Source organism: Phoenix dactylifera, chromosome 14 (assembly GCF_009389715.1).
Source record: "Phoenix dactylifera cultivar Barhee BC4 chromosome 14, palm_55x_up_171113_PBpolish2nd_filt_p, whole genome shotgun sequence".
NCBI classification, from domain to species: domain Eukaryota; kingdom Viridiplantae; phylum Streptophyta; class Magnoliopsida; order Arecales; family Arecaceae; genus Phoenix; species Phoenix dactylifera.
The window spans coordinates 9,643,007-9,670,832 of record NC_052405.1 but is presented as its reverse complement, the minus strand read 5'-3'; the positions used below and the strand labels follow the sequence as shown (position 1 = coordinate 9,670,832).

At 40.5% G+C, this 27,826-nt stretch overlaps 2 protein-coding genes and 1 long non-coding RNA gene across 7 annotated transcripts; 2 read left to right on the top strand and 1 right to left on the bottom strand.

Moving 5' to 3' along the window:
- Positions 1–254: 254 nt before the first annotated feature.
- LOC103704764 (ras-related protein RABA2a-like) lies at positions 255–7,067 on the top strand. 2 transcript variants are annotated; one of them, XM_039133591.1, is made up of 3 exons: positions 272–290; positions 321–508; positions 6,275–7,067. In XM_039133591.1, the coding sequence occupies exons 2-3, from the start codon at positions 341–343 to the stop codon at positions 6,761–6,763; spliced, it is 657 nt and encodes a 218-aa protein (XP_038989519.1). In that variant the 5' UTR covers positions 272–290; positions 321–340; the 3' UTR covers positions 6,764–7,067. The 2 variants fall into 2 exon arrangements, with proteins under 2 accessions (XP_026659518.1, XP_038989519.1); XM_026803717.2 differs by having other exon boundaries at positions 255–508.
- Positions 7,068–9,442: 2,375 nt separating this feature from the next.
- Positions 9,443–21,109, bottom strand: LOC103704765 (ras-related protein RABD1-like). 3 transcript variants are annotated; one of them, XR_003385202.2, is made up of 9 exons: positions 20,903–21,109; positions 20,719–20,791; positions 20,463–20,510; positions 20,302–20,349; positions 18,900–19,046; positions 18,684–18,793; positions 18,097–18,252; positions 10,023–10,126; positions 9,445–9,843 (listed from the first exon to the last, which is right to left on the bottom strand). XR_003385202.2 is itself a non-coding variant. In XM_008788186.3 (8 exons), the coding sequence occupies exons 1-8, from the start codon at positions 20,917–20,919 to the stop codon at positions 9,750–9,752; spliced, it is 612 nt and encodes a 203-aa protein (XP_008786408.1). In that variant the 5' UTR covers positions 20,920–21,098; the 3' UTR covers positions 9,443–9,749. The 3 variants fall into 3 exon arrangements, 2 of the variants coding, with proteins under 2 accessions (XP_008786408.1, XP_026659519.1); XM_008788186.3 differs by lacking the exon at positions 18,684–18,793 and having other exon boundaries at positions 9,443–9,843; positions 18,975–19,046; positions 20,903–21,098; XM_026803718.2 differs by lacking the exons at positions 18,684–18,793; positions 20,302–20,349; positions 20,463–20,510; positions 20,719–20,791; positions 20,903–21,109 and adding an exon at positions 19,889–20,043 and having other exon boundaries at positions 9,443–9,843; positions 18,975–19,046.
- On the top strand, positions 9,815–24,510 carry LOC120113046. Of its 2 annotated transcripts, none has more exons than XR_005514814.1 (2): positions 9,815–9,825; positions 24,405–24,510. It is a non-coding gene; the product is annotated as an uncharacterized LOC120113046 (long non-coding RNA). The 2 variants fall into 2 exon arrangements; XR_005514815.1 differs by lacking the exon at positions 24,405–24,510 and adding an exon at positions 15,510–15,984.
- Positions 24,511–27,826: the final 3,316 nt, after the last annotated feature.

Below are 27,826 nucleotides of genomic sequence, written 5' to 3'. Positions count from 1 at the left end.
CGTCGGCGGAAACCGTGACGCTTTTCCCGGACTTCGGTCTAAAAGTTAGTTCCGGTCAGGTTAATTAAATGGACCTAGACCGACGCGGTCCAGGCGTCGTACTGTCACCCGGCGGTGACACGTGTGAAGCAAACAAAACATAGCTGGCTTTGTCTTCATGTAGGAGGGAGTTTTCTAGGGGCGTTTCGGGAATAGAAAAACAAATTAGTTTCCTTCTGGATACCATTCCTCTCAAGTCTCATCACTCGCTCGAAAGACGTGTGCGCTCGAAAGAGACTAGAGGCGCGCGCGCGCGAGAGAGAGAGAGAGAGAGAGAGAGAGAGGGAGAGAGGGGAGAGAGATGGCGGCGAGGAGAGCGGAGGAGGAGTACGATTACTTGTTCAAGGTGGTATTGATCGGCGATTCCGGGGTGGGGAAGTCCAACCTTCTCTCCCGATTCACGCGCAACGAGTTCTGCCTTGAGTCCAAGTCCACCATCGGCGTCGAATTCGCCACCCGCACCCTCCAAGTATCTCCCTAATACACGCGCGCGCGCACACACTCTCTCTCTCAGATCTTCTGCTGCTTATGCGATTTCTTTCTTGATTGGATCTTTTTTCTTTTCGTCTGTGTTTTTTCCGTGATGTGATGTTCGTTCTTTTAGTTTTTGATTTTTCTGAATAAGGATGGGTTTTGGTTCTGTCTGATCCTTGGTTTTCTTTTCTTTTTTTTGAATTGTGAGGATTCTTCAATTATCTGGATTTTTTCGGAGGGTTTGAGCGGATGATGTTTTTGGGTTGAATACCGCATTTTCTTTTTTCTAGGAGTTTTATATATTAAAAAAAGGTTTTCTTAGGTTCTTGGTGGGTTTCTTTTAGTTTAGTATTTTGTTGGATCATAGTATTCTGGCTTAAGTTTCTTGCTCTGATGCTGCAGATCTGGATGGGTTTTTGTTGGCCGTTGTTATGCCAATGTAAATTAAAATGTGTTTAATGTCTGGTGGCTGTTTGTGTTTGATGCTGGGCTGTTGTATAAAGATACGGAATTCCAAGATCTGTCTCGGTTTCTGTTGGATTTGTGCCTGAATCATGGCTAAGGAGTGTAAAATTGGAGAGTGTAAATAGACTCAGTAAGTAGGTATCGACACTCCCTTAATTCCATTAGTACATTATGAGTTGATCTCATTGGAGATCTGGATTTCGAATTAAATGTCCCATTTAGTTTGCTTGATCTTCTCTGGGGTTTTAGAATGATTGTTTGGTATTATTATAAGGTGGTGGAATTGCCTAAGGTGGTGATATTTTAACGACTGTGGCTCCATGTCATGAGCTCTGTTCGGCGAAATATACAAGAGCAATTTTATAAAGGGATATAAATTTTCTTTTGCCTGCAGCAAAATATTATATAGCATTTTAATTGCAGTAACCGACCATCTGCAGATTCAGTGGATGCATCTGAAATTTTCTCAATTGTTCTAATAATAAGCTCATTGGAGTTGTTACATAATTTCTTGCAGTCTCCTGACAGATTAACTTAGTATCACGTTGTTTGTAGTTGAACTATTTCAAGACCTTCCAGCCATCTATTTATATATCACAAAGCTTGGATGATTAAGATGTATTCTGACTTGGTCAAAAAAATACATTTCTTTTGGTTGAGTGATTCCTTGTAGTTTTTCAAAGAATAGAGTACTTGATATTTGTGCCTTTGGTGATGAGACAACAAGACAGTTAGAAGGGAAATGGAAAAAAGAATGGTGGTAATCATGAATGTGTTAATCTATAAGAGAAGAAGATGCGAGTTGGAGAGGTTAGCTGTTCTGCATTTGCTTGTGGAAAGGGAAGAACAAGATGAGGAATGAAGGGGTTGAACCTTCCTTTAGTGCCGACAAAATGTGTGTATGTGTCTGTGATTTTTTGAGGGGGTGCTAAAGAATATTATTTTGTATCAGTACTTATGATTTATTGGTAGTAAAGTCAAAAATGCATTATAATAAAGAATACAAGTATTTTGCATGTCAAGGCATGCACTAGTCATACATTGGCATATATATGTTTTTATACACAATAATTATTAATTTAATATGTATTTCATGTGGAAGTAATAGATTGTGCGTATAAAAGATAACAATTTAGCATTTTAGACAACTTTGGCTCTACAAAAAGATTATTTTTTGGGTGAGAGGTGGGTGGAGATATCAGAGACAATTAGTTTATTTAATAACAATGAAAAGGGAATCCTAATGGAGTCTAAGAGCCAAATATTGAAGGTGGCACTAGGGGTGGCAAAATATGACCCAACCCGCCAAATCGACCCGTGTTCGACCTGTCATAAACAGGTTGGGGTTTGGCCTAAACAGGTTCGGGTCGTAGACAAGTTGACTCGTTTAACCTGTTTATTAATTTGGTCGGATACATATTTTAGATGTATGACCTGTTTAACCCATTTAATATATGGGTCGGGTTATATCAGATAACCATTTATCCGTATAACCTGTTTAGGACTGATGGATAAGGGCCGCAAGGCCCATCGCGAGTGCAGAGCGGAGCCTATCGCGAATCGCGATTTCAAATTCTATTAGACGCTCGGAAGTCCACTTTCTATTAGAGGCCGTCAGATGTGGTATCCCAGCCCAAGCCGTGGACGAAGAGCTTCCGGTGGGCAGGTCCAGGTCAGCGAGGCAGTGGATCTCGGCAAGGGTGCTACTTCGAGAGGGGCTCCAGGAGCTTCCCAACGTCCTCCTCTTCGTCTGCCTCGTCGTCCTCCACGGCATCCGGAGGCGGTGCCGTCGTCCCACCGGCGCCGACGGCTGTAGCGGAGGAGTCAAGGGATTGGGGGTCAATGTCGTGGTTGGGGCGGAGAGGAGATCTTCCTCTTGGTCGACCTTGCACTTCTTGGTGGCCATGGAGGGAGAGGGAGGAGGCTTCGAAGCCATCGTCTCGTCGGGAAAGAGTTTGCTCTAGGGTTTTAGAATATGGACTTCCGGGCGTCTAATAGAATGAGTGCGAGGGACCTAAACAGGTTACCTATTTATTAAACAGGTTAAACGGGTCGGATCGGGTCGGGTTACCTGTTTATTAAACATGACTGGTTCAGGTTATAATTCCTGACCTGTTTAATAAACAGGTCGGGTTCAGATTTATGATTTTTTGACCCGACATGCATCCGACCCGACCCGTTTATGTCCGACCCGACCCGATTGCGACCCCTAGGTGGCACCAATGTAATCTTTAAGTAACCAAAGTGACCTTTAAATTCTTGGTCAATCGAAGTGGTGTTTTGCAGAATGCAACTAAAATGACAAGCAATGTATGGGTAAAAGAATGTAAAACACTGTAGGTCAATTCTTTAAGTGGTCAGATTTGGTATTTTTCTGCTCAAGATTTCTTTTTGTGAAAAGCAGGATTAAGATTTACAGTATGGTGAACTACAAGGACTTAGTTTGGATCATTATTTAAGTCATGGTGGTCTGAACTTTCATGATGGACCATTGCTTAAATTGCATTGACCACTCAAAGTATGGAAATTAGGGCGGGCTGTCATGTTATTGAGGAAGACCTTTTTTACCTGAAAAAGATAAAGATATCTGTAGTACAATTGTAAGAAAGAAAGAAAGAAGGGCATGTGGATTGTGGAGTCATAACATCATAACTGCCAAGCTTTGTCCCAATAGTATGGGATGGCTTTATGATTCCTCATTCACCAAACTTGGATTTGGATTTGTTTTAGAGTTTGACATACTTTTATGACCGGCTATCAACTTAATACCAATATTCTACATTTTTCATCTGAGCTTGGGATCAGCATCAGCAGTGTCAAGGTACATGCATGGGTTAGGCGACAGGCCTCATGCACACCACGTGAATAAATGACACTCCTCTTTTATTTTGCTTTTTTGCCCCCATGGGATTGAGATCCATTATATCAATAGTGGCTAACAGGCTAAGGTTAATATCCGTAAAGCATTGGATGTGTGGCATATGGCTGGCTGGCTACAATAATGGAAACTGTAAGCCATATTGAATTCTTTTTCGTTTTGAAGTATGTGGATCTGGATAGGAGCTATTGGCAAAGTGGAATCCATATAGTAGGTGACACATTGAACAATTCTATGTCTTGCACATCAAAAGCAATGATGAAGGTTTTATATATTTCTCCTTGTAAGCTAATGTCATCTGCACTACATAATGCTACTATTCCTCCTAGGATGCCTTTCAGTCTGAGTATAATTATGAATGTGGTGTTCTACCTGCTCTTATAATTTTAGCCTCTCACAAGTTTCTTATGAATTGGTGTTGTGCTGCCCTTTGATTGTCTTTTAAATCTCATTTTGGCTGTCTCTTCGCTCGATCACAATTAATGAGCTCAAAGACCTTGTTTAACATTTCCTGAAGGAAATTCACAATATATCCTTTGTGGGCGGTAAGGTTGTTGCTGGAGTAGGATAATATGGATAGGTTAGTATCAAGAAAGTCAGTTTTAGTTGACAGGCTGTTTTTGTTTCTATATTTCCTTTTGATCAGCAAGATCCCTTCCTTCTGATCATAATGTATATGATGTGACCAGTGTCCTGTGCTTTTCGGAATTAGTTTCTTTGAGTCTGGGATGCAAGTATAGCTCTCTCTGGATAATGCGTTAGGTTCTATGTGAGGGCTAATACTTTTTTGCTGTGATTTAATGTGCTTCTCCATCATGTGTCAGTCTCCAATATCCTTTTTTCCATCAACAGTCTGTAAATTGGAGATGTTTCACAATTACATTATCTCGATTTAAACTCCAACTAACACTCTACACTTTCGTTTATCCTTCCATCCTGACAGAGTCTTCATGCATGCACCTGTAGAAGAAAATTGACTGCTTGATCTCATTAATGATCAGTAGACCATACACCCAGGAAAGAAGTTAGTTTACTACAAATGGCTGCTGTTGCAAGGTTAAAAAAAAAATCACGTGTCAATCTTTATATTGTATTGCCATTTTCTTTACACAAATTTTTATGTTGGGCCGTTTGTTCTGATCCCAGAGACAACCAGGCGTGCAAAGTGCGTATAAAATAAAAATAATTCTCTATCTGATGGAAGAAGTTAAGAACTCAGCACTTCATAAAGGCTGAAATAAGCACTTACAAAGCTCTCATTGTGATGTCTTTGGCAGAGTATCCATTTGTCAGGTGTCCTTTAGCTTGTTCATCTGGACTTTAAAAGTTTGACATTCTTGCTTAGACTACATCCATTAATCTACGTAAGACAAGGCTTCAAGGATCTAAGGAACTGGCCCAGACCCCATTCCCTGCCATTAATCTTTGAAGAAGGTTCTAGAAATCTTGGACTAACCATTATCTAGATTTTTAAGTTTCTCGATTGGAATAAAGTATGTATGTCCTCTCTGTTCTTTTCCTTTATAGATATGAACGGCATTCAGGACTTCCGTTGAATAAAGCACATCAGAAAATCAACCATGCTTTGTGAATTTTTTTTTTTTTTTTTTGACTTTTGATTGTAAAATGATGAGAATAAAGAACAATGGCTTTAGCAGAGTACATCTTGAAGAAATTAGTCACCATAAATTCATTTTGTAACTTAATCAATAGTTGGAACCTGGGAACCTTGTGGTCTGAAAAGTGCCTTGATCTGCTAATGCCTTGATAACAACAGTGATCACGTTATCTTCCAGGATTTGATTTTGCTGAAATAGCTTGTAAAAAACTCAGAAAGCAATTTTTATGCATCAGAATTCCTTCTGAGTTTTCACGCCTTCTATTTTATCATTCAACATGCATGCAGAGAGCAGTAGCAGACCTGTCTCCAGGATTCAATTCATCTGGAGTTATTCGAGACTTTTTATGTTCTACTTTATGTGCGCATCTTCTTTATATTCTGTCTTGGTGGTAATAAGTGAAAGTGATGCATATAGGCTGTTGATATTCATCCTCTCAAGTTTGCCATGTGGTCATTATGCATATGATCATTTTGAGGATTGATATGTCAGAAGCCTATGATGAAGCTAGATTTGTACAATCATGTCTCTGCTGCCTTTGTTACCTGTATGCCTTAAATGTTTTTTTTTTCCTGTACCAAAACTATATCATCTTCTTGTTTTGCAACCCCATCAATTCATCTATGGATTTTGTTGTGATTACTTGTCTTCTCAGATACCTTCTTGAGGTTTTTAGTCTGCATATTTCAAGAGAATGCCTTGCATATTTTGAGTATCTCTTGTATTCTTCATCAGAACTGGAACATATGTTCTTTTGCCCCCTTTTCCTTGCCTAATGCTTCATTCTTTCCTACTCTAGGTGGAGGGCAGGATAATAAAAGCACAAATATGGGACACAGCAGGCCAGGAGCGATACAGGGCAATAACCAGTGCCTATTACCGTGGAGCCCTTGGTGCCCTCTTAGTCTATGACATGACGAAGCCCACAACATTTGAGAATGTCAGTCGGTGGCTCAAGGAGCTTCGCGACCATGCTGACTCCAACATTGTGATCATGCTCATTGGTAACAAAAGTGACCTCAGTCACCTCCGTGCGGTCGCCACTGAAGATGCGCAGAGCTTTGCTGAAAGGGAGGGGCTATCCTTCATTGAGACATCTGCCCTTGAGGCTATAAATGTGGAGAAGGCCTTCCAATTGATTCTTGCTGAGATTTATCGAAGCATCAGCAAGAAAAACATCTCTTCAGACGAGCCTGGGCAAGGACCTACTGGAGGCATCAAAGAAGGGAAGACCATCGCAGTCTCGGCATCAGAGACCAACAGTACCAGGAAATGCTGCTCAACATAGCATGGTGATTAGCGCCACCCATTCTTATGCGTTTATGGGATGTAAATTTTGGGATTTAAGCTTCTGGACTGTGTTTGTTGTGCTTCATTGGGGTCAGGTGCTTGCTTGAGGCTGCCTTCTTTTGTTTTTGTTGGATCTCACTGTACTTTGCTTTCAGTATTCTGTTCTATTCCTTAGAAGCATTGATGGATAAAGATTCTTCCCTGAAAGCGGTAAAATGTGAAAGGTTTACTATGAGATTGTTTTACATGGTACTGTTTGATATCAAGGAAACGCTCGCTACTTAGAGCACATTATACCGATTTATTCTGAAGATTATTGGTCTGGTTAAATTTTTTGCACGGAAGAATTCTTGCTAAATTTTAGTGAGATGCGATAAGCTAATTTAGCTTTCCCATTCAGAAAAGATACGCCCTAATGCCCATGGATTTGGTTTGTTGCCTAAAGCCCAGAACTAGCTTGCATGCAGATAGATGCATGTTCCCCCTGGTTACCTTCCAGGTTGTCCAGTTTCTTGGTAAAACGTTACAAAGTCATTGCTGCAATCGAGAACGTATACCTCTGGTTGTGAAGTAACGTGATTTCTCTAACAGATATGCGGCATGGGCTATTTTTATTTTTATTTTATTTTTTTGATGAAAATGGCAATTCATATAGCCCTAACATGAGTATATTCTACCAAATCAGAAGAAACCAAAAAATACAAATAGGATGGAAGCTCTACTGTGGATGTCCAGCGGAACTCTTCGGAATGCCGTGCAACATAGGAGGCGACTCAGTCTGCTGCTTTGTTCGCCTCCCGAAAGACATGTACTGCCTAAAACTCATCCATCTCCATAGCCAACCTGCGAGTCTCCCGAATAAGTGGGTAACCATCTCCGTACCTATCCGTACCTCGGATCAAACTATAACAATAGAAAAATCCCCCTCAAGGTACACCCGCTCAGCCCCGAGCACCCGCCTCGCATAGGATATACCGGCCCAAGCTGCCCACAGCTCTGCTCCAGCAATAGTGAGACCTATCATGCCCCGACCACCCGCTGCAATCAACCTTTGATAACAAATCCATCCAACCCCTCCTGACCTTCCATCCATCGCCACACTATCATCAAAATTTACTTTGAGATAACCAGGGGTGAGGACACCCAAGAAACAACGGACTATTTTTATCTTTTATTTGCATGCAGCACCCAACATTCTTCTAACATGTCGCGTATTGAACTTTTCTTTATTGATATTTTTAAATCGATCCAGAATATTGTTATTTATTTCCAAAACGGGCCTTCGTCCCCAACCCCCATCCGCGATCTCCGTCGCTCTCGGCATCTTTCTTGGTCACTTTTTGCATCTCCTACATATACCCAGGAGTCGCGGTTTACCATCCCTTGCAGCTCCCCTAAAATCTTCCACCAGAATCTCCTGCGAAGGCTGCAACAACTCCTTCAGTTTCTCATCAGAACCAATCTCTCTGGCCCCACCGTGACCTGCCGCGCCGAACAAATAATCAGTTCACAAGCTAGCTCTTACCTCCGGGTCAACGAGCGTTGCGGGGCTGGAAGCAGCTTCCAAAGACTCCAACTTCGTCTTCCCTCTGCCGTCCATCCTTGCGGCCCTAATCCCTGCCGCCATTGGATCGGAGGGAGAGGAGCCCAATCAAATGCTCTCCTTCCTGGCTCCCCGACCCCGGCTAACTTCGACGTTGCCACCGGTAGCCTCGTGCACGGAGCTCCATCCGGCAAGAACGGCAGCGATGGCACTAGGGAGCCCCGCTTGCCGTTCGTCGACATGCTGTGGACTGACAGATCACCAGCAATTTTGCCGGGGATGGCCAGGGCTGCATCTTTCGCGCCGAGGGAAGGATCATCTTCCTTCGTATGAATCCACCGTTCGATCATCGGCTTCTCACCTTCAGTTTTCTGCCAATGGAGGAATGACGGATTTCAGATCGCCTTGAGAGCCGTGAGGTGGGGTGATCCGATGGTGGTTTCGGGCGAAGGATACATCCCGATCCCTTTCGGTGGAGTCACCGCCTCCATCTACGGTGCCATTGCCATTGCCATTGCCAAATCCGTAGACTTCCCGAACCAGGTAACCTCTTGTCTGAAGATTTTTCTCTCCGCACTCTGCTCAAAACAGCCGAGCCGAGGCCCTCAGCCCAGGAAAGCCTGATTGGGCCAATCCCACCTCCACTAGAAGTGGGTGCACGGTAGCGTCGTCCTCGCCGGGAGGCTTCTCATAGCGGCGAGCCGTTGCTCGTTCTTTGGCAGAGTAGGGAGATCTCGATCAATTTATAAATAAGGACAAGGAGATGTTTAATATATAATATTGATCAAACAAAAATATCGACACTTGTTTTTATTCAATCCACATATTTTCTCTCATATTTCCCGATTCTTTGGTCTACGACGGTTTCAGAATCAGGAAATAGATTCTCTGTCGTTTTTTACACCGAGAATGCCTCTCCTATTTATCTTAAAAATACTTCATTATCTTTTCTCTGTTAACTTGCAAGCACTTTCTAATGACTTCACTTGTTGAATATAAATATTAGGCTATGAAGACCAACCAACCTATAAGGATAAAGGACCTAATTTCATCCAGGTAAACACTCAAAACACCTGGACCTGAAAGGGGAGAATACCTGGCCTCGCAAGGGACGAATACCGAGCATACATGATGTGGCTCATACTTGGTCCGGTCCATAATGAATATTAGCTGAAAAGAAATATTGCAGGTGATGATCCAAGGCTTCCCCTAGGGCATATAGTAACCCAAAAGTACCAAGAAAGAGTGTACTAGCCACGGATTTGGTCTCCTTTGCATTACTTAAAAAACTGGATGTAGACAGATCATACAATATCTTGACACTGGCCATTCAAAGTCTTCAAAGATGCAGAATGTGATGATACATCGCCTTTTCATGCACATTGCTTGCCTTTCCGCATGTGGCTGCCCTATACCGCAGAATAAGTTTTCCAATAAATGCCTAGCTGCAACAGTTGCTCTTCTGCTGAATAGGTCGGCCCTTCACCCGGACTGTGCTTGTGGAACTTGTGTTTGAGGTATGTTGATTTCCCATTCTGCACCAAAATGAGCAAGACAAGCACGGGAATTTCTCAAGGAAAAATGAAAACCGATGACTGGCGCTTGTTTAATGAATTATTTCTCTACAATATAAATGACATATTCACAGCACTGAACTCTTGGATATGGATGAAGACTGAAGCACACTGACAGAGATTACGATTCATGAGATTACCTTTTCTTAATTTCAGCAGACATGGTCAAGAAAGCTTGCTCCACATTGATCGAGTCCTTTGCACTTGTCTCAAGGAAAGGGATACCAAGCTCATCTGCAAATGCCTGCAAGGCAGCATTATAGAACCAATTGAGTCGTTGATGCGGAACAGATGATTTAGGGTAGAAAATATAAACAGAAAGGAGAGGGGAGGGAGGTTCTGGAGTCCACCAGATGTCAAGACAAAGTTTTCATTTCATATTACTCTACCCACAACAATAGAAATGAGGGTTTCATATATAGCCCCCTATGCAACTACCCATGATTCCCACAAATGATCATGTAACTACCCATGATCCCCACAACATCATGGATCACTATAATAGCTAAATACAGTCATAACAAGTCAATAACTAACAAAGATGAAAATACATAATAAATAAACGAAAATACACAAGAAAATAAAACTAGGGCGGCCAAAGTGTTATGCACGCCGGCGACGCCTATACACATGTTGGAAACGGTAGTCTGTGTCCCCACCAACTCCCCTCAGCTGAGAAGAGTTCGCCTCTGGCGAAACGGATGTCTGGTAATGTTCCAACAGGTCTGAAGCAAGTCGCTGAAGCTCATCTCTGCTAATCCAAGTATCATCTGACGGAGGTCGACCATGCCATCTGACCAGATATCGCTGATAACCACCGTGCTGTGTACTGACAATCTGATCGTCCAAAATCTGTTCCACTGTGTCTGTGATCTGCGGAGAAAAGGGTACAGGAGGCAAGGCAGGAGCAGTAGATATGTTCTCAAAGTTGGGTGTGAGGTCAGTGTCAGGCTCATTGAATGGGTTTGCAGGAATAGTTGTCGGACCTCGATAGGCAACTAAGTCTTCTACATTAAAAACTGGATTAATCCCAAAATCACTTGGAATATCCATCACATATGCATTAGATCCAATCCGTTTCAGAATTTTGTGTGGACCCATACTTCGGGCGTGCAATTTCCTAACGGTTCCTGGTGGAAACCGTTCAGGTCTGATTCTAATCATTACATCATCACCCACTCGAAATTCTTGAAAACGTCGACGTAAGTCAACGGCCATTTTATATCTCGCATTATTGATTTCAATTTTCTTATTAATTTCTTTATGTAAATTTTGCATGTGTTGCGCAAAGGACTCAGCAGTCTCAGAGATTCTATTGTTAGGTGCTACTGGAATAAGATCAACAGGTTTGCGCGGAACATAGCCTAAGACAATTTCGAAAGGGCTCAAACCAGAGGTCCTATTCACAGAGCTATTGTAGGCAAATTTAGCTGTGGATAGTAGAAGATCCCAATTACCCGGGTGGTCTCCCACTAAACATCGTAGAAGGTTTCCTAGGCTGCGGTTGACCACCTCAGTTTGCCCATCTGTCTGAGGGTGATAGGCTGTGGAATATTTAAGCTTTGTACCCATGAAATTCCAGAGGGTCTTCCAAAAATAACTAACAAATTTGACATCTCTATCAGTCACTATCGATTTTGGAAGCCCGTGGAGTCTAACGACCTCATCAAAGATGATCCTCGCAACTTTGGAGGCGTCAGAAGTCTTGGAAGTGGGCAGAAAATGTGCCATTTTAGAGAACCGATCCACTACCACGAGAATGGAATTATGCTTACTTCTAGTCTTTGGCAACCCTAACACGAAATCCATACTAATATCCTGCCAAGGACGATCTGGGACAGGAAGGGGGGTATATAAGCCAGTGTTTTGTTTGCGCTGTTTGGATAGATGACAAGTACGACACTGACTAACAATTTTTGCAACGTCTCGTTTTAAACTAGGCCAATAAAATCTTTGTTCGACCATATCAATGGTCTTATTCCTACCAAAATGGCCAGCTATTCCTCCCGCATGGAGTTCCCAAATAAGAAAATCTCTAAGGGATGTTTGAGGGATACACAGCTTGTTTCCTCGGAACAGGAAAGCATCAACCACAAGGTAGTCACTATTGTCCCTGGTGTGACTTTCTAACACACTAGCATAGATCTCAGCGAAGTCTGGACAAGTTGCATAATCGGCAATCATACGATCAAATCCAGTAACCTTTATGCTTACTGACAAAAGTAATGCGACACGTCGGCTTAGGGCATCAGCTGCCTTGTTGTCAATTTCTGCTTTATGACACAACACGAAGGTGTATTCTTGAAGAAATTCAGCCCACTTTCCGTGTCGTGAACTCAATCGTTTCTGAGAATTCAAGTACCTCAAAGCTTCATGATCGGAATATAATACGAACTCTTGAGGTAACAAATAGTGACGCCAGTGACGCAGCGCTTGTACAACTGCATAAAATTCTTTGTCATAGGTGGAATATTTTCGTTTGGCATCATTCAGCTTCTCACTGAAGTATGCGATAGGATGTCTTTCTTGGCTTAAAACTCCACCTATACCTAGACCAGATGCGTCACAAGAGACTTCAAAAACTTTAGTAAAATCTGGAAGGCGCATTACCGGAGCTTCAGTCATTCTAGTCTTGATCTCTTGGAATGCCCTTGAGGCCGCAACGGTCCAATGAAATTCACCTTTTCGGATACAATCCGTAATCGGTGCAGTGATCGTACTAAAATTCTTAATGAACCTCCTATAAAAGGTAGCTAGGCCGTGGAAGCTTCGCACCTCAAATAATGTAGTGGGTTCAGGCCATTCAAGAATAGCTTGGACCTTCTGTGGGTCTGCTGAAACACCCTCAGAAGACACAACAAACCCTAAGAAGATTACATGATCAGTCATAAATGAACACTTCTTAAGGTTTGCATATAGACTTTCTTCCCTTAGTGAATTGCAGACCAAACGTAGGTGTTCAAGGTGTTGTTCCTTGTTTTTGCTATAAATTAAGATATCATCAAAATAGACTACAAGGAGTTTTCCCATGAAAGGTCTTAATACTTGGGTCATAATTCGCATAAATGTGCTAGGTGCATTTGTCAACCCAAAGGGCATGACTAGCCACTCATATAACCCATCCTTGGTTTTGAAAGCTGTTTTCCATTCATCACCAGGACGTATACGGATTTGGTGGTAACCACTCTTAAGGTCAATTTTGGAGAAGATAGTGGCACCTGCCATCATGTCAAGCATGTCATCCAATCGTGGTATTGGAAATCGATATTTAACCGTTATCTTATTAATTGCCCTGCTATCCACACACATTCTCCAAGTGCCGTCTTTTTTGGGCGTTAGAAGCGCAGGCACCGCACACGGGCTAAGACTTTCTCGGATGAACCCTTTTTGGAATAGTTCATCAACTTGCCGTTTCAATTCAGCATGTTCAATCGGATTGAGCCTATAATGAGGTAAGTTCGGGAGAGTCGCCCCTGGAACCAAGTCTATGGCGTGCTGAATGTCACGCATAGGAGGAAGCTCATCAGGAAGGTCCTCAGGAAAGAGATCCTTAAATTCTTCCAGAACTTGACGAACTTCCTTCGGAAAATCTACTTGAAAATCAGGAACAACTTCTTTGGATACTAACACAATGATTATGGATTCTTGGGCTGCTGCTTTCTCAAATTCCTTAGGGCTAATGATGTGAAGGCGCTTTTCAACCTTCACATTTTTCTTTCCAGCAATAGGAGGTCTAGGAGGTAAAGGGTTTAGTCGAATTTTCTTTCCTTGGTGAACGAAAGAACAGGAATTGGATTTGCCATAAATGGTCACATCCAAGTCATAAAGCCACGGTCTACCAAGGATGATGTGTCCAACGTCCATTGGAATAACATCACACCAGACCTTATCATTATATTCAAAAAAGTTGATTTGGACTAGACAACGCTCAGTGACTGGTATAGCAGTTTTATCCACCCAAGACACATTATAAGGGTTAGGATGAGGCACTGTCTTTAACTGTAGCTTCTTGACAGTTCTTGTGGATACAACATTGACACTACTCCCACTGTCGATGATAACCTTACAGCTATATTCGCCACATTTGATATAAGTGTGAAATATGGATCGACGTCTCCAGTCATCATCTTCTTGCTTAGGTTGTGTAAGGACACACCTAACTACTCCTAAAGGAGTTGAACCCTCAAGTGAGCCGGGTTCCTCACCTTCATCTGACTCTTCAGGGTCTATCTCTGGTTCATGGACCAACTCATTCTCTTCATCATTTCTATCTTCTTCGATGACCAGTGTTTTCTTAGTAGGACATTGACTAGCTCTATGCCCAAAACCAAAACATCTGTAACACTGATCTCGAGAAATTTTGGGTGGTTCACTTAAAATTCCCTTATTCTTTTGATCATTAATTTTTGGGGACTCGGTCGCTTGATTTCTAATAGTAGGCTTACTCCAAGTATTAGTTTGACTACCGTGGGTGAACTTATAATTGGTCTCCTTAAGATCAAATCGCCTAAAGGTTGTCTTATTAGTATAACGCTCAATGTCTTGGACAAGTTGATAGGCATGTTCTAATGAATTGACCTCGCGTAGAATAAGCTCTTTTTGTAGATCATCTCGCAATCCAGACCTAAACCTAGAAAGGGTCAATTCCACACTCTCGCGTGCATCACATCGCATGAAGAACTCATCAAAGCGAGCGATGTACTCAGACACAGGTTTGTTTCCTTGAATCAGTCGTTGCCACTGATCTAACAGGCGACTCTTATAGGATGTTGGGAGATATTTTTCTTTTAACTTCTCCTTCATTTCATCCCAATGTATCACTGGGGGTTGTCTAGCTCTAGCAAGCATATTTTCTATTGTGTTCCAATGCAATTTTGCAGGACCAGTGAGCTTCATTTTTGCAAAACGAACTCTGCGATCTTCAGACAAGCTATACCATTCAAAGTAATGGTCCATATCAGCGAGCCAGTCAATGAAGACTTTTGGATCGAGACGACCATCATAACTTGGTGCATCGATCTTAATACTGCGCATTACATGCTCATCTGGTGTCTCACGTGGTCTTAAATAGTCCCTTTGGTGTTGTGGCCCAAGGCCTCTAGTGCGGTGTGGTTCAAACTCACCAAGTTCAGACTCTCCATCGTTGTGAGTAATTTGGAGGTTGGTGATTGAATTTTCAGCCATAGTCAAGCGAGTGTTCAGCCTAGTTTCAAGGTCAGTGATTCTTGCCCCTAATCTGGTTTCTAATGCTGCTATGGCATCTAACACCTGTTGGTTTGGGTTGGTCGACATCTCATGTGAGTAAGATGTACCGCTGCGAGTTGTCATACTCTAGAATTCAAAAATCTTAGATATATAATTAACATTCAGAATAAAATCAACAATCTTGAATAAAAGACGACTTTTGACAAGGTCTTGGTTACCTTCGAATTAGCACAGATGATAACAAAATATCAGGACCTTAGGTACTGCTATCCTTGGTTTGGATCATGCAAAATCTTTGCAGGTTAATCTAATGAAAGTGGGGTCCTTTAAATTGATTTGGGTTTCACCAGATTCAAGTAAAATTTCCTAGTTGCCGTTCGAGGATTTGAAAATAATTTGAAAGCTCAATATGTGTTGTCAAGGGGCATAGGTCTTTATAAAATTAAGGTCCTATCTCAAACCGACAACATGAAGTGAAAACAATAATAATCTAAAGATAAACTAGTTTATAGGGAAAGGCTGAAAAAAAATTATTTAAAGGAAAGATACGACCTCTTCTGACAGATCTGAGTCAGTGGATGAGTTTGGATGTCAGAGTGTAGGATGCAGAACCGGAGCTCGACGGTTTGTAGAAAATGCTGCTGAAAGATGGTCGACTGCGGATATCGTTGTGGAAGCCCAACTCACTGCAGGGTCTGGATCCAAGTACAGAGGCCTGAAAACTGGGCCCGCAAGTTAATGGGCGGGAGGATCAACTAGGCTCGCGTGACAACGGGCCAAGCACTGGGCCGGCCCGCTCACCCGAAAGCAAAATAGTGATAGGGGACCCGAAGCTTCGAGACTAACTTCGGATCCCTCTATCAATGGGGAAAAGGGCTGAGGGATTTGGGGGGGGGGGGGGGGGAAGAAAGAAAAGAGGAGCGATGTGGCGATCTTCGTTTTGGGGAGCGAAGGAAGCGGCGAGGGCGGACGATGGAGTCGGCAACGGAGGTGGAGGTGGTGGCGCAGGGGAAAGAGAGGCTTCGGTGAGATGGGAGGGAGAAGGGTCTTAGTGAGCTGAGAGGAAGAAGAAAATGGGAAGAACTCAAGGGTTGGTGGAGGGTGTGACTGAAGCAGCGGTATATGCGGTCGCGGAGGTGAGCGGCGTCGGCGAACGAGAGGCGGCTCGGCGGCGGAAGGGAGAGGCGGCTCAGCGGCAGCAACGGGGAACCCAAGAGGGGGAACCCACGATCGGTGACAGCGGCGGTGGTAAGAGCGGCGACAGCGGCGGTGGTGGCGTGGCAGCGATGCGTCGACGGCGGCAGTGGTGGCGGAACCCTAGATCTAGGGTTCTTCTTCGTCGGACGACAGGTACACTCTTTCTTTCTTTCTTTTCTTTCTTTTTTTTTTTGAATAGCACGTGCAAGTCACGTGCTTGCGTCTGGAGTTGTCACGTGTGATAGTCACGTGCGAGACTCACGTAAGGGTCATGCCCTTTTTTTTTTTTTCCGGAACGGATCCGGGTTACTGACCGAAGGTTAACGGGTTTGGAGCCTACCCGTTTACCAACTTAAAACTCTCCAACAGTTTCAAGTGAACGTGCCGAGATTTACGCCCACGGTTGCTGGCAGTTCCCGGCGGCCGATCGTGCCGAAGTTCACGCTAGCAGTGCGGGTGGATCTCAGTGGTCAGTGGTGATGGCCGGCGACCGGTCACCTGCTCCGGCACTGGGTCTCTTCACACTAGAAATGTCTTCCCGTCTCTCTTCGTGTGCGCGGTGGCCGGCAGGTGCTTCAGCGGGTCCGAGGGACAGATCTGAAAAAAGGGCAGCGATGCTCCTCTTCTTTTTGACAGAGGAAGTCACTCGTGGTCCGTCAGCACGCTCCGGCGTCCGGGGTCGGGTTACCGCGTAGATTTCGTGTGCCCACCGGAATCCTGGGATCCGGCGGTGCTCCGCCATACACTTTGTGGTGCTTCTGTGGAAGGAGAACCGGCTGAGAATGGATGTGGAAGACCAGCTGCAAAGGCTTCTGTTCTTTTTTTTTTGTCTGAAACCGAAAGGAGAAGAGACAGTAGGAACAGTGGAAGAGACAGGAGAGGGATCGAGGCTTTAGCAACAGTGGCAAGCCTGCCTAGGCTCTGATACCAAACTGATGCGGAACAGATGATTTAGGGTAGAAAATATAAACAGAAAGGAGAGGGGAGGGAGGTTCTGGAGTCCACCAGATGTCAAGACAAAGTTTTCATTTCATATTACTCTACCCACAACAATAGAAATGAGGGTTTCATATATAGCCCCCTATGCAACTACCCATGATTCCCACAAATGATCATGTAACTACCCATGATCCCCACAACATCATGGATTACTATAATAGCTAAATACAGTCATAACAAGTCAACAACTAACAAAGACGAAAATACATAATAAATAAACGAAAATACACAAGAAAATAAAACTAGGGCGGCCAAAGTGCTATGCACGCCGGCGACGCCTATACACATACTGGAAACGGTGGTCTGTGTCCCCACCAGTCGTCCCAAAGGGCCTGGTCAACAGGCAGCATTCTTCTGTCTCACTGACTTCCATTCATAACCCAATGGTACAACGACTCTCATAATTACAAGGTGCTGTAAGGATTTCATCAATATCTGAATATTATTATGGATGCTCGTATCTCATTAAATCCTATACTAGATGCTGTGGGGAACATAGCGTGCCAGACACATATTTGCTTTATTCAATTTCTTGCATGTCTCTAAGTACCTATTGTTTCCTTTACTATTATGTTCTTTTACTCCTTCCAGCCCTTCTAACAAATATGACTTTCATTAAAACCATGATCACATTCAACTGCTCAGACACACAAAAAGGAAACCATATGTCAAATCATCCATACTCGAATGATCTAATGTTAATGCCAATATGCAGCCAAAGAGCGGTGATTCAATCATTCAAGGGTAAACCAGAATTTAAACAAAAAAAAACAAAAAACAGACTTTATTTACAAAATCAAGCAACAATATTACCTTCGCCTTCTCTGTCTCCACAACTTTATTCTCAACCAAATCGCATTTATTTCCAACAAGAAGCTTGCATACACTGTCATTTGCATACCTATCAATCTCATTTAGCCATTGCTTGACATTGTTGAAGCTCTCCATCTCCGTAACATCATAAACAATCTGAAAAAGTTTACCGTCATCAGATCCAAGCAGTTAGTAACAAAAACTCATGATTTGATGGACTCCAAGGCACATATTAAATATATGTATTAAAAGAAATTCTTGATTTTGCTTAAACTAAGAAATTTGAAGTATATTGGCCCATCATTTGTGCAAACATATCATGTTTCCTTACGTTGAAATGCAAAGTACTAGACTAACAACAACACTTACAGATAATCCTGAAAAATCAAGGTTAGCACCCCAAAAATCTCATATAGGATGTCCTGCCAGAAGGCATGTGGCTTTATCCCTAAACTTGATTATTTGGGCGTTAACCTTGATTTTTCAGGCTGTCCATGAGAGTTGCAGCAGTTGCTAGCATTTTTCTTTTTAAAAATTCTAAAGAGACAAGTACAAGTTGCACCAATTTTGGTGTTGGCAGGGCTTACATGAATGGAGACCATGTGCACATTTTGATTACACAAACATCATCTTCCAGGTTGATGTAGTACAAGTTGGAACACTCATAATATGATGATAAATGCTTTGCAATTCCAAGCTGAAATTATGAAGCCTCTTAAGAAAGATTTGAACATCATAGATCAAGTCTTACAGAAGGAATTGCACGTACTATTGGTTGTTACCAAGGCAAAAAAAGAAAATACCCAAAGAAGCATGATGATTTCCTTAAAAAGATGAAGTTTGATGAGAAGGTGACCAGACTGAGAAGAAATTCTTACGATGATCCCATGTGCACCTCGGTAATAACTGCTTGTTATGGTCCTGAACCGTTCCTGTCCAGCCGTATCCCACTAGACAAGTAAAAAAGATTGTTACCATAGTAATATTAAATCAGACCACAAAGCTAAATATACATACATAGCAATTCTGTATGTCATCTCGTGAGAAAAAAATCATGTGCCCTATCCAAGTTTTTAAACTAACATAGTATGAAGTTCGGCAGGGACATGCATGAGACTAGTAGATCTTATCCATTTGCATGCAGTTGTTAGGAGCCTTTCTTGACTAAGCTACAGAACTAACAATGTAATCATGAGAAAGATTATACATGTTTACAATACTCAAACGACAAGGTTGTTGTTTCTCGTGCAAAGCTGATCTATCACATTTTTTATGCTAGAAAGTCATTTCTACGCAGCTGAGAAACTTGGGATAGGACTAACCAATTATGGTTACTATATACATCTATGGTTTTAAGATAACATAAGAAGTAGTAGTGTCAGAGAATCTATAAAGATTATTGAAAGGCAAGGTAATCAAGGGCACTTGTATGTCAACTTCTACTAGACTGGATTTATAGCATAGTGGTTGAGAATAAAACTGTTAACCATCAAATGCTGGATAGTACAGGACCCACTCAAACCCAACAACGCAATCAAATCTAACAGGCCTTGAGGCTTTGAGATAGGCATAAATGGTGCAGTGAGAGCCAAAAATCTGTAAACCAATCATGAAGTCATGCAAAATTGCTGATGGATATCACGAATGGGGTCACAGACACATGTACATTGCCATAAACTTCCCAGGCTCATGTAAAAGCAGAAAAACCATGAACAGATTGTAAATTAGGTGGTCTTGTGCAAATAGATGAATGGTGATAGATCTAGAATAGTAGCAGACAAAGAATTATCACTTTTCTATTGATTAATGTCTGACAATAGCAGCACAGAAGTCCCTCGTGACATGTCCGAGTAGGTGAATGCTGCTGGAAGATGCTGCAAAGCAAGAAACATAGGTATGATATCATGCAGTTGCACTCTTGAAAATGACCTTACTACCCAAAATAGCAGGTTTTGGACAGCGACTCCCACCTTTTATTATAGTTGATTTCGAACACAAGTTTGGTTGTTGAGAGTGGTCCAAACTCTCACCTCCTCAATCCCATTCCCAACCCCCTATCACCTTGCAATCACCCAATTTTAATGACATAATGACCTAAACAATATACCATCTCACCAAACTGCTTTCTGATGCATATTATTAATATTTTTACCGTAAGAAATCTTTTTGTAGCACAATTTATCTAATAATCCGAAAACCACTCACAATCTGCAACTTGATCGTTTTTCCATCCAGCTCCACCGTTCGAATTTTCTGCACATTATAACAATTTAAGATGAAATAGCAATATAAATCATTCAAATTTCAAATGAATAAACCAATGCAAATGTTGCATTACTAAAGGCAAATAAATCAACAAAACTTACAAAATCCACACCTATCGTGCTGATATAGCTATCAACATATGAATCATCCTGAAAACAAGTCCCAGATTAGCATGCCCCATTAGCATTACTGTTATAAAAATGGGATATGAATCTCCAAATCGAAACCCTAATTTCCGAATTCAGCGCAACTGATCGCGATCAAAGAAAACCACAGCCTAATCAAACCCTATAATTCCAACAAGAAAGAAGGATTTTGAAAAGCGAATTCTTTTGGGGGGCAGAACTTTCAACTCACAGCGAATCTGAGGAGGAGGCACGACTTCCCGACGGAAGAGTCTCCGATCAAGAGGAGCTTGAAGAGGTAATCGCTGCGGAGAAACAGTTGGAAACGATCGGATTAAAACAAAAGCCGAAAATATCCAAAGACAAAAAAAAAAAAAAATGGGAGAAATCGAGCGGAAATTGATCGCCGATCTTACTATTCGTAATTGCTCATGTCGACGGATTCGAAGGAAAGATTAAGATTTCTCTTCCGAGAGCTGTGCACCTGAAGTTTGGGATGGATTTATAGGGTTTGGTCGAGGGTTTTGGCATAGGAAAGAGGGAGGGGAGAAAGCAGTAGTCGGGGAAAAGCTCTCCCCTCTTTTCCGCCTGCTCCTCCGGTGTATACCCTCAAGTCAAGGGTACATACCGCAAACGACAAGCTCTATACGAAAATAGAACGGTCTGCAGCAAAACATTTATAAAAAATTATTTACTATTTATTAATTATATTTCTAAAATGCTATGGCACTCTAACATATATTTAGTAAATAAACTAGCAAAGTATTTTTATGTAACAAAATGACTATAAAGAACATTATCAGTATTATACAACAGAGCATAATAAAATATAATATGTATTAATACATAAATATATGATATAGTGTAATATTAATGTAATATAATATAATATTATTATAATATAATATTATAACATTATGTATTATAAAATAATAATTTAATATAATATTAAATTATTTAACATAACATATCAATATATTATGATATAATGTAATATAATATTATATTTATAGTATAATACAATAATAAATATATAAAATATTATAATTATTAGTGTAAATTAATTTTTCATCCTTCTAATGACTATTTATCTCTCTAACAAATTTTCTAGCTAGGTGATAAAATTGGTTAACTAATTACTAATATTTATTTTTTATTTATTTATTTATTATTTTATTTTATTAAAATATAGAGGGGTAGCCGGCCATGGGTGGTGGCCAGCATGGTGGCTGCCACCATGGGCAGCCACGAGCTCCCAAAACAAAAAAAAAAAAAGAAGAAAAGAAGAAGAAGAAGAAGAAGGAACAGATGCGGCGGTGTTGAGAGGAAGAAGAAGATAGAGAGGGGGGAGAGGATGGGTGAGAGAGGAAGAGGCGGGATGAGATTTTTGGGGAGAAAAAAGTGTGATTTAAATGGGGGTATTTTGGTCCAAAAAACAGCTTTTCGATAAAGCTGAAAACAGTATTTTCGGAAAGCTTGAAAATTTTATCAAACACTATTTTTTATCTAAAAGTATTTTTAGAGGGTCAGAAAGTACTTTTTGGCCCTCCAAAAGCTCCCTCAAACAGGACCCAAAACGTCCTCAAACCGTGCGTGTCGGTTGATCGCCAGGTATATGTTCAGCCTTTTTTATTTCTAGAAAATTTATGCAGAGTTTGATTATCTTTCTTTGGTAGATTAAACTTTATAAATAATAGGTCATGTATGTCCTATGAGCCGTATTTTAATTTTTTTTAATTCTATAATTTTGAAAATTTTAATTTCTTTTCTTCCTTCTTGTGTGTTTTTTTTTACTCTTTTTTTTTCTGCTGTGGCATCGCATTCTTCACAAATTCAAAGGATTCTCGTGAGAGGATGTGAAATTTTTATAGAAGTTGTTGAAGTATTGTAAACTAAGAAGTCGCATATACTTTATTGTCTTTCAATATTTCATCATATATATATATGCTGCTAAAGCGGAATCATATCAGACAAGTACGGATACACCCAATAAAAGCAAAAAACAAAATACTTCTGAGTGTATAGGGCAACTTTCCATCTCCAGCCCACAGGTACTACTGAAATGACTGGCTACATAAGCAGCCGCTCAGTCCATAGCCCCGTTATCTTCACGAAAAACATGCTTGGCCTGCAAGGCCCCTCCATCCTATATTTTTTTTTCAATTCTATTTATGAAAACTTTTCTAAAACTAACTTTTTTTCTCTCTTTTTCCTTTATCTTTTTACCCAAAATTTCTTTTCTTCAATAAAAACCTTTTTAATGGTTGTGGCATTGCATTCTAAATAAATTCATAAGATTCTCAGTTATCGATATAATGCTATCATCTTGGATTCATAAAAAAAGAAAAGGTGAAACTTTTGCAAAATTTATTTTAGTGTTATAAACTAAGAAGTCACATATACTTCATGCTCTGAATGTTTCCTTCTCTATATGTTTTTTTATTTACCAAAATTTTTCTAAAATAAACATTTTTCTCTCTTTCTCCCTTTATGTTTTTTAACCAAAATTTCTTTTCTTCTATAAAACCCTTTTGATGGTTGTGGTATTGCATTCTAGACAGATTCATATGATACTCATTATGGAAGTAGTGCTATCCATTTGGATTCATGAGAGAAGAAGAGGTGAAACTTTTATGGAAATTATTGAAGTGTTATGAACTAAGAAGTCTTATATACTTCATTATCTTTGAATATGTCCTTCTCTATGTTTTTTTCATAAATGAACAACCAATATCTATGATGATATTGTCCAATAAAAAGAACCAGCATCAACAAGCAATGCTGCAATCTCCTCCTAAAGAAGATTATTATTTTTATTAGTATTTTTCTATGCAATGTACCCAACTTTGTCTACACAAAACCGCCACCAACTCTTTTTGTGTCCTAAATCAACATACTCACATGGCCATGACCGAAATTCAGATGTCACTCTTAGACCATCATGCTTTTATATTAGATTTTCATCTTATATATACCATTTCTTTAATTATAATGATTTTTATAAGTTACATAATTCCTATAAAAGAGACTTGTAGTCTGAATTTTTCCTTGATAACTTATACTATTACGTAGTTAAATAGAAGGCTAAAATTCTGTATGTGCAGTGTGTGACTCACTCGTTTTTTTATAATGTTAGTAAACTAAGAATTATATATCTCTTATCATTATGATGCTTGATTTGGTACCAATTGCCACGCCTTTTGCTCTAGAATTTAATGCTTGTGTTTTGCTTTTTGCTCTTAACTATTAGAATGAAGCTCTTGATGTTAGATTTTTAAAATTGTTTTGGTCACTTATGTGTGATGGAGGCACTACTAAATGTCTAATTCTCACAAACTTAGACATTTGACATTTTCTAAGCCTTGATCAATTTTGCATGTCTAATCTCTCATCACTATGAGTTGAAGAATTGTCACTTTCAAGTAGGCTAACCTTGGTTAGCAAATTCATTTTGTTTGACTATTGGTTTGGCTAACAAATTACAGTCCTATTGTTCAATAAATGACAAGAAAAAAATGGGAGATGAATAATGAACTAGTCGCTTGACATGCTTCTTAAGTAAAAAAGTCTGCTCAATAAATTATAGTTATTGTTTCTTTGGAGTTGTTAGAAATGACCATTGCAAATCATATTCTTTTCACTGCATTCATTTCATAGTTTATAGTATATTGTCACATGAAGTCATCAAGATTAATTTATCAAATTCCATAACATTAATGGGTGGTAAAGTGTTCAGAGAAAGAGCTTAAAAGGTAATAATTATCTCTTCTCATAGCCTTTAAGGGTCATCTAGATATTTTCTGTTCTTACCTCATACCATATGTGAAAAGCTACAACTTGTGAGCATTAGAAGTCATAGTCTTTATGTACTCAAAAAAAAAGAAAAGGTCATAGTCTTTATATGAACTTGGGAGATAGAAATCTTGATTTGAATCACCATTTATTCTTTGATTCTTTACTTTTCTTTATATGGTAAATGATCCCAAATGAATAGGTGTGGAAGCTATAATTGTAAACCACGATCGAATCTATGGAAGCATTGGTTTATACATATAAAATTATTGATAATGATAAGATACGATACTTTAGTACTTACTTCGGAAATAAATATACTTCCACGTATCCTCATGAATCAGACAATACTATGCTATTTCCTGTGCTTGTATTGGTACTATTTACTTTGTTCGTTGGATCAATAGGAATTTCTTTTAATCAAGAAGTAATGGATTTTGATATATTATCGAAGCAACGACTGGAGTGGGAGAGTCAGAGTCGAAAAGAGGGTAGGCATGAAAGAGCTAAATTAGGTATGTTCTTTTGTTACATATGTTGATAAAATACTTACCTAAGTTTCAATTTTTCCAGATACAAGAGTGATGGGAAGAAAATACAACGGATACACTAATCAGTAAGATTGATGAAGTCGCAATTAATACAAATATAGCTAATTGGAAAGTAATAGTCATGTTTGTGATCCTCCAAGCTACCAAGAAATTTTTGATAATAAAGGGATCAAAATCTTATTCCAAAGAAATTCGTAAAAATGACTTTCTTTTCAAAAAATACTTCATTTTCGGAAAGACCATTAAACAATGAACTTCTTTTGAAGATTCCTAAGAAGAAATTTTACCAAACTCATTCCATCCACAGGTTGCAAGTGATTGCAAGTATATAAACTTGTGAGTCAGGTGTCATTAAATAATTAAACTTCCATTAGAGCATCTTGAAAAGTTATTCCACAACAAGTAGAGGCTGCAAATTGGTTGATGTATTTATGAAAGTTTTAAACTTAAGCAACACAAACTTCAAATCCGTCAAAAATTAAATTACTTGCCTTACGTCCTTAAACTATATAAAAATGACTTTATCTTTATGAGTTCTTAATTTAAAAAATAACCATAATTAGATTTTTTTAAAAAAAGTTTAGTACATGGTAAACTTCTAGAAAAAAAATTTAAATACTTTTTTTAGGGGAAAAAGCAACAAGTTTAGCTTGGATAGTACTACCTCTTACCTCAGGCCAATAATTCAACCTTATGGCGCGTCTCTTGCTTCAGTTTTCTTTTTTTTTTTTGAGATTTTTATGTGAGGTTTAATTAGAAAAATTATTATTATTTTTTAAAATGATATCTTAATATATGTGGGACCCTAAAAAATTTTGAGAAAGGATGAAAAAGAGATACTTCATTTAATACATAAAAGGTAATTATATTTTTTAAAAAATATTTTTAACATATTTTTTATTAAAATATTTTAAATCTAAAATACTTAGGAGAACGTGTCTCTCACGTGCGTACCAGTAAACGATTATTATCCCATGAATAGAAATCTAGTCCTGCAGCTCTGCAGTTAGGGTGGCCGATGTCAGCTATGCAGTCCAGGATGGTGAGTAGCGAGCTGTGAACTTTGGCTAGATATGACGATTTGGGTTGCACCCCAAGATGGCCTTATTTCTTTAGAAGGTCGCTTGGGGCTGCCTTCCGATGAGGCTCCTATTATTCGAGAAGGGCATGGGTGTTGCCCCCTAGTGCCCTGATGGCTAGACAAACGAGTTGCTAGATCATGCTATATTCCAGTGCCATCAAGCTAGGAGGAGCTGGAGACGAGCGAGATTCCCTGTGGAGCTTTGGTGTCATGCGAAGTCCTTTTTGCAGGTATTGGGACGTTTGGTGGGGCCTCGTAGACCAGACCAGAGGCGATGAGGGCGACTTATACTGCCTACCAGATATGGCTTGCGAGGAACGCTTGGACGTTTGAGGAGTCGAGCCCCACTCCGAAAATAGTGGTGAGAGCGAGGATGCTTGCAGTGGAGGCCCTTCAGGCGGACCACTCATATAGACCTTTGACAGCTCGGGACATCTGAGGCTCTACATCTGCTCGTAGAGCGTTCGGTACAGTGTTTTTTACCTAGGAACCCTCACCTCCAAGTTTCCTCAAGGTCAATTTCAATGATTGTGTCCTGCAGGGCGGTGTGAGGGGAGGTGCCGGCTTCGTGGTTAGAGGTCCAGACTCCAGAATGATTGCTGTTGGGGGCTCCCAGTTATTTGATACCTTGGTGCCCGGGGCAGAGCTGAGAGCGGCTTGGGCTGGACTGTATTCTGTGCGACATGCGCTACAGGCTAGGATGGTCCTTCTAGAGGACGACTCCGCGACGATTATCGAATGGATTCTGCAGGTTTCAAAGGGAGTTGGGATATTCAGGCCATAATTCAGGATGGGTTGGCTATTCAGGCATGGCATATTTTTTGAGAGGCCAACACTGCTGCTGATTTGGTGGCTTCCTTTGTAGCTCACCACTTGGGGGTACACCTTTGGGTGGGCGAGGCAGAGTTCGAGTGTGCTCCGAAATGTACTGCATTTTGACTTTTTTGATTGTATTCGTATATGTTTTGTACGATACTCCCGTTTTTAGTAAAAGAAAAAAAAATCTAAAATTAATTATTTCTCAGCCTATTCCCACCGGAGACTGCAGAGAAGTCGCAGGTTTTGTCTTTGTAACTTCAAAATAATCTCTCCCTTCCCGTCTTCCTTCGCTTCTCCTCGGCCTTCTTTTAGAATTCATGGCGACCGCCGCTCTCCCCCCCGAATCCAGTCCCGCCTCCAATGGCCTCCCCGTCTCTCTCTCTCTCTCTCCGGTCCCGGGCTCGAAAAGTGGCGGCTCGTCTCTGACCACGAGGGCGATCTCTATTAGCTCCATTCATGCCTCAGGAGAGAGTTTTAGCGGCCAATAGTATGCGGAAACGGCGGCCAAATCCTGCCCGTTAGCCATCTTCCACCCCCAGGTCTGCAAGCCGTTCCTTTTCGTTTTTTTCCTTTATAAACATCAATCATACAAGATGATACATTCCTCCTTAATCTGAAAGTTTTGAAGTAGATGTTGGTAAATGCAATCATTGGCGTTCCTTGATGCTCCTTTCTACTTTCTTGGAGATAAAAATATAATCTTTGGCGTTTTGAAACTTGTTGCTATTGGCAACGTAACGTCTTGTATAAATTTGAATCTCTAAACATAAAGAAGATGTTTTTTTGATATACTTACTTGCAAATTTCTGCAGATAAAGCCAAAATGAACTAGTGATGCTGAAATTCCCTTCAAATTAATATGATCATATTAGTTGTTTTAACTACATGCATCAGGCCTAGCAATTATTAATATCCTCTTATAGTGTCTGTGGAACCCCCAATAACTCCTTTTAAGATCCACACCCAACTCCAATGAAGCTACGATGCAGAAACATTGGTGTCACTCTCAGTCCATCATACGATTTTTTTGTTTATTAATTTTCTTTTTATTGATGTCCTTATTCATCTGTTTTGGATCATGACTTCTGGGTTATATA

Coding starts and splice junctions, on each gene's coding strand:
- LOC103704764 (XM_026803717.2), top strand. CDS start 341: ATGGCGGCGAGGAGAGCGGAGGAGGAGTACGATTACTTGTTCAAGGTG. Junction 509..6,274: donor TCGCCACCCGCACCCTCCAA/GTATCTCCCTAA, acceptor TTCCTACTCTAG/GTGGAGGGCAGGATAATAAA.
- LOC103704765 (XM_008788186.3), bottom strand. Junction 20,511..20,718: donor GCCTCCTCCTCAGATTCGCT/GTGAGTTGAAAG, acceptor ACTTGTTTTCAG/GATGATTCATATGTTGATAG. Junction 18,253..18,974: donor GAGGTGCACATGGGATCATC/GTAAGAATTTCT, acceptor AAACTTTTTCAG/ATTGTTTATGATGTTACGGA.